The sequence below is a fragment of the Pogonomyrmex barbatus genome, unplaced genomic scaffold (assembly GCF_055798465.1).
Source record: "Pogonomyrmex barbatus isolate J1 unplaced genomic scaffold, ASM5579846v1 scaffold2, whole genome shotgun sequence".
Lineage (NCBI taxonomy): Eukaryota > Metazoa > Arthropoda > Insecta > Hymenoptera > Formicidae > Pogonomyrmex > Pogonomyrmex barbatus.
The window spans coordinates 21,550,176-21,562,290 of NW_028297116.1; the positions used below are offsets into that span (position 1 = coordinate 21,550,176).

General features: G+C 37.2%; 1 protein-coding gene across 2 annotated transcripts in view; it reads left to right on the plus strand.

Annotated features, from left to right (window-relative positions):
* The window catches only part of Myb (proto-oncogene like protein Myb), a 28,647-nt gene that overhangs the window by 903 nt on the left and 15,629 nt on the right, over positions 1 to 12,115 (plus strand). Inside the window, exon 1 of one of the 2 annotated variants that reach the window (XM_011643715.2) lies at positions 6,450 to 7,238. The exons of the other annotated variant lie outside the window; for it this stretch is intronic. Coding sequence (XP_011642017.2) covers positions 7,126 to 7,238 — 113 coding nt within the window. The 5' untranslated portion in view covers positions 6,450 to 7,125. Of the gene's footprint in view, positions 1 to 6,449; positions 7,239 to 12,115 lie in introns of those variants that run through there. 2 annotated transcript variants of the gene reach the window in all.

Here is a 12,115-nt window from a genome sequence, read left to right on the forward strand (position 1 = left end):
ATTATAATAGAATTAACATAGTTTTCAATTTCTTTTAAAGAATTTCTTTTAAAAACTGTTTTAAAGAATAATTTTACGATATAACACATACATTTTTACTTTAATTTTTTTATGTGAAATATGTATTGATTAATCACGCACTTTGATTAATCAAGTATATTTGTTATATAGATGTGTCCAATACAGAAAATTTATATATTTTATTTCGACAATTTTTCTGAATTTGTTATTATATATCGCATTATTTTTTTGTACCATCTCTTTTACAAAGCTGCAACATATAATTTCCGATCTCACTTGTTCGATAATATCCATTTTTTTATGCGTTACTTGTCCATTCTCATCGATCTCGGCTTTCTTATTCTTGTATCCAATAACCGAAAGAAGTATAGAATAACGTACAAGAGAGACATCGATAAAAAAAACGGTCAACTTTCTTCTTCGGGTTACTGCAGAAACGCCTTGGGTAATGAATCATGAATCAGTTGATAAATTCGATTGAAGATTGTTTTAAAACGCCTTTGATCTTCGATGAACTTCGATGTAGATTAACTTTAATCTCAGCTTAATTTTTTCTAATTCTAAAAATTAGAAAAACATGCTTTAATTAATAGAATTATTTAAAGCAAAATTTTCGACTATGTAATTTATCAGACAAATTTATATATATTATTTATAGTTATAAAAACTCGTTAATATATGACAAACATTGAAACATTAGACATTAAACATTGACTCTAATTAGAAAAGAATTTCCCATAAATAAAAAAAAATTTCTCTTAAAATAAAAGACCAAGTTGAAGTTTTGAGAAAATAAATCTAAAAGACTGCCCTTTAAAATAAAGGACATATGGTATCATCGTATCTATATGTCAAACTATAAAGGATAAAGGATGATTATATTCACGTTAACAAATTCTAAGTTAATTAAATTAAGCATGAATTCTCGGGGAGGTTCGGATTTCGTCAATTTCGATGCTTCAGGTCTTTCGCGCGTTTTTATTTTTACCCCGTAAGAATATCCGTCCATCTCTCGGGACATCTCTCGCAAAGCAGGGCGATCCCCCTCGTCCCGGAACATTAGTAGCGCTTCCTACTTATCAATATTAAGTTGCCCGTTGAGAGATTGGTTGACGTCATCCCGCGGGTTCCAGTGTCCCGCATGGCAACTGCCAGACAGGAGACAAACGCAGACGTTTTACGACCACGCGTGTATCGCCGATCTCTCCTCATGGTCGCGAATACGTCGCACACGCCCCTCTATGTTGTGCCCTGCCGCGCTCGGTTCGTGCCCTTTTGCACCTCCCACGTCCCTCTTTTCTCGCCGGTCCGTCCACAGGCTTATTCGCGCGTTTCCCGCCATTATTCGCGCAGGAAGATCGTAGAGGAAGAACTCTTAATCTTGCGATCCTCTGCGCATTTAATATCTCCACTTTGCGTCTGTTTGTTTCAACATGATTTTCCAATTTTTTGAATTTTTTGAATTTTGAATTTTTATATTTGCTTTTATTTACAATATTAATCTAACGATAGGAGATTGATAAAGCTGTGAAATTTATGAATATAAGACAGTCTACGAAATAGTCATAAAATGGGTCAAGTGAACCCAGAGGAATACCGTTAAAAACCGGTTAGGAATGTTGAAGAATTTTAATCGAACTATACGATTGCTTCACAAAAGTCTCATATTAAGTCTTAAAATGATAATAGATAATTCTAAAATAATTAAGTAGATAATAGTTTATATATATAGAAATTAAAAACTACAACAGAATATATACTATCTGGACAAATTTGAAATTCTCGGGGATTTATTTATATCTTATAAAAATCAAGGGATTTTCTCTGAAAATTAGGGAATTTTTTGAAGTTGCTTTTTCTAATATTTTGCCTTTACATTATTAATCGTTTACCGACTGAATTGTTAATAACAATGGACTCATCTATTCTAAACATTAGAACATATCTGATTTTACAACTAACATTCGTTTAAAGACGATTTCGTATTAGATGCAATTTTATTGAAGATATTTATTTTAATAATTTTATAAGAATTTTATAGATTTATAATTTTCTTTTTTCCAAGCAGACATCCTCTAAAAGTTCATAAAAGAAAAAAATCATCTCACGAAACGTATGCTCACTGGTAAAACGCCGCCTAATTGACGAGTCAACGAAATTGTTGCGTAGTAAGATGACACTCCTATCAACGGAGATCCACGTGACGAATGCTCGAGGTTGACCTCTCGATGTCGCCGACAACGTCGGCGCTCATCTCGCGCGCACGCGCGCGCGCGCGCGCGGAAACAAACGAGAGACAGCTGCCCCGTTCATAGGAACAGAGGCGGACGAGAGCGACGACGAACCCTCCTGGTTTGGCCGGCCCCGTCTCTCTTTCACCCGTCGCACGGATGCGCCGCGCTATTCAGGGCACGGCGCGGCGTGTTCGAGAGCGCGCGGGGCGGGGATCGACACCCGGAGGGCGCGGAGCGACGCGTCCCTGCATGTGGCTCTTTAATACGCCGGGCTCATAATATACAAATTCGATGCCGGTCCGGAAGGATGTATGCCATGGCATCCAGGATGTTGCTCACATTGCCCATCATTCTCGGCAAAAGAAAGAGCACCGACGTAACCAAACGTAATTTTTCGAAATCGTTTGAAATCGTCCTCGCGATTCATATTTTTGTATAAATTAAAGGATGTTAAAATTAAAAGTAATTTAATAAAAAATAAGAAGCGAAGTCTTGTCGAGAATGTAGCGTAACGGAGTACTTTGGTCGTATTTCTATCATTATTTGGTATCTATGTTTATGTTCCATACAATACCCTAGTAATGTCATGTAATATTTACATACTTGACACAGTTGGTTTATTCTGATGTTGGAATCGTTCTGTCAGAGTTTTGCCTTCGAGTGCCTTTGTAATTCGGAAAACATTGCACTTGCGACTCCATGCTCGAATGCTGAGCTCTTTCACAGGTGTGATTAGTAGAAGAAGTTCAGCCCTCAAAAAAGGGAAACGTTCCTCTACATGACTAAAATGACTGAACGTTTTCATGTTTCGCACGTAAATCTTTATTTTTTGAAATATTACATGAAATTTCACAGGGAGTCATGATTGTTATAATCTTCCGTGACTTTGTACGGTCGGCAAGGAGTCCCGTTTTAGTGCTTTGGCTACAATAAACTTCGGCAATTTGCAGACACGTTGGACATTAATACCTTCGAAATTACGGGGTTACTACTTACGTGTATGCACGTACCTCGTCCAAGTTGGTCCGAGATAATCAAATTCGGTCACAAACGTTCGAACGCTGTACGAAAGGCGGACCAAGAATTATGATATGACCAAGAGGAAGAGAGAAAGAGAAAAGAGAAAATTATTACTTGCGAAAAGAAGGTAGAATGAAACTTTCAACGAATGAAACTTTTTTTTTTTTTAGAAATGGCATTCAAAGTTAATACCCTCTATGTGCTCGTAAAATTACAATCATTTAACTACTAATTAGACAGCTTATAAAAATTGTAATTATATTTCCTATATATTATAAATATTTTTCATTTTTCTAAATAAGATTGAAGGTATCTGGAGTACCGGTCCGTCCAACAACGGCGCACTACACTGACAATTTTCAAGGAAAACTACAAATTTTTCAAAAATAACAAATGATTCACAAAGCCTACAATACCAGACAATTGTCCATTATATGAAGTTCTCCGGATATATTTTTGCCGACAAGGGTGGCGGCCGCTGGCGGTTCTCAGCTGGATGGACCATCACGATTCGGCACTCTTCTTTTTATCCAAATTGAGAACCCGGAAGGCGAAGGCCCGGGCCTCCGCCATGTTCTCCGGTGAGGAAAACCTGTCCGTGTCGTGAAGCGACCTGCATCCAATCCGCCGACCGTATCAGCATGCCCGTGTACCTGTGCTCGGCGTTGGTTCTTCGTTTCTTCCTTCTACATCGCGACATTCTCTCTCTCTCTCTCTCTCCCTCCCTCTCTTTTCCTCCTGGTAGTTTCTTCTCGGAATCGGCCGGAAGAATGCTGCCCGCCCGGACGCGTTCTTCGTTCTCGCGGTTGCATACATACATCGCGCAGGAAGTCCTTTCTTCCAGATTTTGCATATCCTTTCAACTTCGACATATGCTGTTCTCAATTTCGAAGCTGTGTCTTCTCGGTTTCAGGACGAGTCACGCGACGTATCTCTTCTTCGCGATATCTCTTCTTTTCTTTACCTTTCTCCAGCCTCCAGGTCTTCCCGATAATAGCGCATAATAGCGCATGAATTTTGGATTACTTAATGCGGAGTTAACACGTATTTTGAGATAATGCCTATCTAAACATTTCCTATTCAATCAATTAGAATCCTTTTACGAATCGAAGCTTATTTTTAACGAATGCTATTCTTGTTGACAAATTGTTAGATAAGAAGAAAAATATTTAAAGAAGTATAAAACTTTTGATAGAGTATAAAAATCTTAATTTTTAAGTTTAATTTACTGTTTGCAAGAATTCGGTCTCGCCGAAATTTCGTCGTGTTTTTCATCCTTGGTATTCTTCGAAGCGTGACCCGTAGAACGATTTTGCACCATCGATTCGCAATTTCTTTGCTTCGGTTCGTCAAGGAATCGATCGGTTCTCAGAACACGAACGGCGTGATACTGCCGAGATCTTGCGGCTTATTCCGGAGTCCGCAGCCCTTCCTCTCATTTCCTCGTCTTTCTCACGTTCTTCTTCCTCGTCAGGAATCGCCACAATCTCCTCTTTCTTTTTTTCTTGCCTCTTCTCTTTCTTCCTATTCTCCTCCTCATCTTCACTCCGCCTTTCTCTTATTTTTCTCGCTGTACCTCACCACGTGGGTTAAGCGACCTAAGGTCCTATTTACATCGTGATAAGTTACATAAAATTTAGCAACGCCCGATATTTTAACACATTATTTCAACCGCAGACGTATCATTTCATTTTTTGCTGCCCGAAGATCGACTGGTCACGAGTTCAATCTTAGACAAATATACAATTCGAAGCATCGTAGAAAATAATTGAAGATTACCATAGTTTAACTTTTTATTATACAATTTATAATAATGTTTCGTTAATTTTAATTTGTGTGAAAACGATCTGGAAACAGACTTTTCTGTATAAAATATTATAAAATATATTAATAAATAAGATAGCTTTGTTACTTTTGTTATTTCTCAGAAGAGAAATGTCAATTTCAACGTGATAATTAAGTGCGGATTATATCGTAACTCTGGCATTAAAAATATTAATAACAAACAAATAGAAAACAAGTCACAGTTTGTAAGTCACAGTTTATAAAATTATTTGCTTAGATTATTGATTTCAACTATTCTTTTATTTTCTGTAATTTCTGTAATTTTCTGTTCTGTAATTTTCACTTTCGAAAAACACTCGCGAACAACAGTGTAGGCATAGTCTAAGCATAAGCCGTAACACCGAATCCATGGGTCCCAAGGTATGTACCGTTATTAAAGTACATTCCCACAAACAAAGCGCTCCTTTTATTTTACACGCATCATCAAGGCGTTCAGTTCCCTCGCTTTTTTGCCAAAAGAAAAATACCCCGCGTAAAATAAATTTACAAAATGAAATGAATGCAATATTATTTTGATTTTTTATTATTGACGATTAAAAAAAAAATCACTATAGAAGATCTCTTTAAATTCTCTTTAAATCAGATCTCTTAAAAAGTTGCTATCGATTTTCAAGTTACATAAAACGCAAAGGAGAAATTTTTAACATTGTATTACGATAAATGAATTTAATTAATTATGTGTAACATTTCCGTAATTTTTTTTTTTTCTTTTGAAAGGAAAACTCAACTTTACAATTTACAATTTAACTCTAGAAGAAATTCATTAATATTTGAGACTTTAGTTTCATTATCATGCTTTTCCTTTATAAGATAGGAATAGTTGAAATCAAATTTAGACTCGGAGTCGACGCGGGACGGGACGGGCTTGGATGGATTTTTTATCTTAATACTTTTCTCTCGGGCCCTTTCCTTCCTCTATCGCGTCGATTGTTACTTCACAGAGGCATTAGGTCGCGCGCGTTGCGTCGTATCGCCGCCTCTTCCCGGTCGATCGTTTCTGACCGATTCCTTCGTGTACATTTACTGATGAAGCACGTATGCATGCGCATATGTGTGGAACTTCACAGGGACGACCGGCGCCTTCGTGCCACCTCACCCTTCGAGTCGAGATGGTTCCCTCGTGCGCGTTCTCTCTCTTCCTCTCCCCCTCCCTCCCTCCCTCCCTTCTCTTTCTCTGTCTCTGTTTCTCCTTTCTTCCTGTCTCCCCTCTCTCCGATCGTCCTTTTCTCTCCCTCTGGTCGACCCTTTCCCTCTTACTCGCTGCGGGATCCAGCGTTAGACCTGCCGCTTGCTGTTGCTGCTGCTGCTGCTGAGAGTCTCTCGGCTAGTCATCGCCAGTTCAGACTCGACCGCCGTTCAGGGAGGATCGTTCAGCGCGACACTTTCCGACGAATCCCCGAGTGTTGCCGCGTAGTGTGGTATCATCCCCCCCCCCCCTCCCAAGACGGAAGTGTTTTAGCACGTAACTCTCAGCGAGAAAGGGAGTCCTCTTCTTGTGCATCGAGACGCGAAAGTGTTGAGACGTCATCTCGTCCGCGTGTATATATATATATATATTATCGTTTCGTCATCCGCGCTCTCGAGGATCGACGGGGGAAGTGTGAGGATAAACGCGGAAGAAAAGGCGCGCGTTTTCGAGAGGAAGGCAGAGGTAGAACGCGCGCGAGAGGGGAAGACGCGGAGGTAGAATGCGCGCGGACCTCCGCTCGTAGGGCTCTCCTTTCCCGAGGGACAGAGGAAAAAGCGCGTAAACATGACCGCGTGAGACCGCAGATTTCCCTCTCGACGGCGAAACCCTCCGGTGACGGAGACGCGCGCAATGGATCGCGACGTTACCGCGTGCAGGCGGTAGTACTCGTAAGCCGGGGGTGCTTCGGAGTATCTACGCGGGAGAGAGGATATTGTCGGAGGGTTGCACTTTCTCTTTCTCTCTCTCTCTTTCTCTCTCTCACTCTCACTCTCTTCGGTTCCCCCGCGTTCGCCGTGGAACTACCGTGCGTCGCTTATGATGGATATAATTCCGAATGAATTGCTCGTGCAGAATGGATTGCCGATCAACACCGTGGAGATACCGACCACCTATCACTCGTCCTTCTACTCCCCACCGGTTACAGAAGCGTAAGTAATCTCACGCTCGCGAGGTCCACGTATACGTGTTTATTTATCTCTGCTCATTTCTTGTCGCAAAGGGTACCTACAGATTAAATCGTGGATCGACCTACGGATCGGTCAATAAATAACACTTGTTGTAACTTACAGTACTTCGCGGGTTTGTATTGAGAGGTGGAACGATGGACGGAGTTAACTTATTACATTTATTTTCGGAAATTTATTTCAGCCGAAATTAAATGAGACGAGGAAATGATTGAATTTTCATGTGTGAATGTTTTCATGAAGTTCTGTATTGTCAAAACTCTGTTCTATCCTTCAAAAAAAAAAAAATCTTCCTCATCTGTTGCTTTTATTGCTTTTTCGTATCAAGATAAATTCGTATACCATAAAAATGAAATGTGGAGCGATAATTGTAATTTGTAATCTATATTTTTTTCTATTTTTTCAAGATATCAAAGATAACAAAAATGTCACGAGCAAAATATCACTATATTTTGCTATTCGCGGATGTATTTTTATTATTTTTCAAAAATAGAATAACTCAAAAATCTTCGATCGCTCTCTTTCATCGCTCTCTCGATTCGTCGCTACACAAATATAGCAAGCGATAAGTTTTAGTGTTATCTTTTGAAATTCTCTTATGTGCGTGCGTCTCGTGAAGAAAATCAAGCGCGACAGATATATCACGATAACAAAGTCCCTTGGATCAAATATTCAATCGCGAGGGACTTTGTCGGTGATATCGCATATGAATGTAGGGACTGAGAAAATATGCGTAGCATTCCAACAACGGAAGTATACGCAATGTTGATATCAAAGGATGCAATGTTATCGCAAAAGAGATTGTGTAAGGCTGGTCTCTTAACGCCAATTTATTCTTTCATTAGCTTGATGTGCGTCTTCAAATGCCGCGTTTAACATTTTCTACGAAAAATTTGAAATTTAGATTATAAATATTCGGAATTAATAAATACTAACATTCAGAAATGAATAAATCATTGCGATACTTTATCTCGCATTTTTATCTTTTCGTAGTAGTTGCTCGTTTTCATTTGTTCTTCTATTCCGTTTTGATTTTTCCGATATTCGCTAATTATATTTATGAATTTATATATGAATTTATATAAATTCTGAAAATTTTTTATTCGTGGATTTTTTTAATTTTTTTATTTTTTTATTAAGTAATGAAAGACAATTATGATCTTATGCATTATTTTACAATATTTCTAAATTAATATCACGATCAAAATAACTACATATTATTTTTTGTATCTCATTGATAATTTAACAACGCATGTCCAATAAAATATTCATAAAAATACGATTCTCGTAAAATTTCTATTCATGAAAATTCTATACATCTCTCAAATATCTTAGCTAATACATACAAAAATAATAAATCTCTTATAAATATATAATAATACAATAGAGAATGTAATCGGATGATTCTTTTGAACAGAAAAATTCTTTGATTAATTTGATTTGAATAATTTATCTTTTAGCGAATTCTTTTGAGGCAGGAAAGTCAGAAGAGAGATCATCATTTATAGAGTTTCAATTTCAAATGTACATAATTCTACAAATTATTTTTTAATTTCTTTAACTTTATGTTGTAAAATATGTTTTTGTTATATTTATTTGGTAAAAAAGCTCTTTATAATTAATTTTTTATTTTTGCCGATTGTTTGAAAACTATTATAAAAAATTGTTTCAGAATGTTAGCTTCATAGAACGGATGAGAGTGGAATTTATATTTAAATAATAAACATCATAACACAATAGGATTCTTATGTGTTTTTAGAAATTGTACTTTCTAAAATATACCAAAAGCATTATATTGCAATATTTATTCAAGCGTCATGTGCCTACTATCTTTTTTTCATGAATAGAAGAAGCTTCTACCTGCTATATGCAACCTTTCGATGGATTTCATTCATACTTTCGTACAAAGTAAAATAACTTATTACTATACTAGTCTATATATCAGCTTATAGACTAAATTATTTTGGCTTAGGTTAAGTTTATTTTGCGTAGGGTAAAAGATATTTTTATGGTAAAAATTGAAGAATAAGAAATTTTTTTCAAAAATTTGAGAGAAGTCCATACTACCGTAAACAAATGTCTTTTATTGACCTGTGCACATGTAGTATGTAAAGAAATATTTTAAGTCTATTAGATTTAAAGAGTTACAAAGGTCAACAATATTTTAGTAAAAATTGCAATTATTGAAAGAAAGAGATGGGGAGGGAGAGGGAGAGGAGGAGAGAGAGAGAGAGAGAGAGAGAGAGAGAGAGAGAGAGAGAGAGAGAGAGAGAGAGAAGGTAATTTATAAGGGATATTTCGAGTAGATTCGTTCATCAGAATATTCTGAATATTCCCTATTGCTTAAGAAGAGAACGAGGAGGAGAGGGAGGCTTGACAAGCATAAAGACGGATGGACGGACGTGGACAAGAAGGCTTGGTAACTTCTTCGTAGTTACTCGCAGCATGGTATCTAAAGGTATACGAGTATCATGCATGCTTTTGAACGCTAGTCGCTTAGTTCGAAGCTAAAAGAAACGGTGAGACGACTATTCGTCTTTTTCCGGCCGGTCGTCCTCGCAGGTTTACAGTCTCGGCAAGACAAAAAGGGAGCGAGAGAGATAGGGGGACTAGGTTGACTAAGGAGATTTAAACCCGGTTCCAGGCCAATTCTGTGATGGGAATTTGTGCAGCCTTTATTATGAATTTTTTTTTCTCTCTTTCTCTCTCTTTCTAGGCTCAATTCCCGGCTACATTTTTTCATTCGGAGAAAAGTATGTCTTGAAAAATATTAATTTTTGTTTGAACAGATAAAGTTATTTTTGTACCTGCGATGTTTTTCCATATTGGAAAAATAGTTTTGGAAATATTTGGAAAGAATTGGAGAGCGCTATCAAAATTCTGTTTTAAAATGCATAAATCAGAAATTCCAGTTGAAGTTATTAGAATTCAGTTTAAATTAAGAAAATTTCTGATTAATTCAATAAATTTCTGGTTGATTTAAATGGAAATTTGGTAATTTCAATCAGAATTTCTGATTTGTTCATTTTTAATGAGAATTATTTTTAAAAATAACGTTGTGCTCCGTTCAGCTCTGTGCGTCATTCATATGTCTACTACGATAAGTTTTTTTTTTATATAAATAAAATAAATATATTAATTTATAAATATTATTTGTCTTATAAAATATTTTTTATTTTATCTTGCATTTTTTCCGATATTATTTATTTATTACTTTTAATATTACGTATTTAATATTACGTATATCAATTTTTTAAGAAAAGAAAGTTTTGAAAAATTTCAAATTTAATAGTGAAAGTTTCCTTTCATGCAAATATAGGAAAAATTTCAAAATTTAGATCTAAGCGATCTTTGTGCGGTTTTTATGAACAAAAGAATGAAAGAATATTTTTATCTAGCAACAACGAAATGATCACGAATATGGATTTTAACAATTTTGCGATTTCACACTCAGCCGGGATCTCAGCCCGAGGGATCATTAAGTTTGCAAGTCAACTGCCATTGGGTGGTCATGCATTAGCATAGACTAGGAAACAAACGAGAGGAAAGAAGGATGTTAGCTTTGCAAACAGGCAGAGATATATGAATGATTTGTTCGGGATAGTGGAGAGGAATCGAGACATTTCTAAGATCTTTCATGTTCCGAGTCTTTTTCCACATGGCCGAAGTCGTTGGCCACGAGGCAGAAATGGCCATTGATACCACTATACTTATGATAATGATACGGGTTCTTCCTTCCGAAGTAAACCGCTCAATTTGTGATGGATTTAGCTTGTAATTGTCGAGGCACGAGAATATAAATTTCTTTGAAACTGCTACTTATATTTCTGATTTTTAATTTTTGCGAATTTTTTTTTTTTTTTTTTTTTTATAAAAATATATTTTTATACTTTTCACATTTGTAATTAATCCTCATTAACCATTTATCTTTAATGACTGTTACGAATCGCTGGATATACGATATTTTCACAATAGCAATCATCAAGATAGATAAAACAAAAAGATTTCTTCTTTTACTCTGTTATAAACTTTGCGAATTCTCATCAGTCATACATCACTTGCGCGCCTCAGGGTCTCTATAAATAGATCGTGTATTATTGTATGTTGTACCCGCGTCGTGTGTGGTCTCTCACCGGAGAGCCATCCTTCAGCCGCGTTCTCGGGGGGATTTACGAATGTCGATGGAATCGTTCCTCGCAGTCATTAGAATTGAAGTCAACGTACGAAAGGACGTTTCTTCAATTGTCCGCGCGCGTTGTGATCTCGGGCATGCGATTAAATTTCTCGTGTTCTACAATCGAATTTAAAACTGAATCGCACCGGCGTCTGGACAGCTGCCGGTCGTTACCCTAAAATTTCGTCGAATCGGACCGTGTGGGGCGACCAGAAAAAGCCACCCCAAAACGTCAAATAACAAATTTTGAAGGGGGTTGCCGACGAGATTCGCGACCGGGCCCCTTGAGGAGGCTTCTTTTAAGATGGGACGGACCGCGGCCCTTCGACTCTGCTCTCGCAGCCCGTTCTTCTTTTCATTATGCTTCGATATCGATTTGGCGCACTCCGGGGCCGGCGATGCCAATCGGCAGGCTGCAAGGGCGAACTTGATTTTCAGCATCTGCTTCGAGTAAAAACGCTCCGTTTAATAATCTCATTTAGCGAACACCGTATCAACTTTCGAAGGTAGGCGGAACGTTCCACATTTATTATAATTGACGCGCGAGCAATTTGTCGCAGTACTCAAGATTAGGTGATTATTCAAATTCACTAAGACGCCATGAAACGCCAAGATATAGAAAAAGATTAAGTATCAGATATAGAACAAAATAATATATATCTTTTTT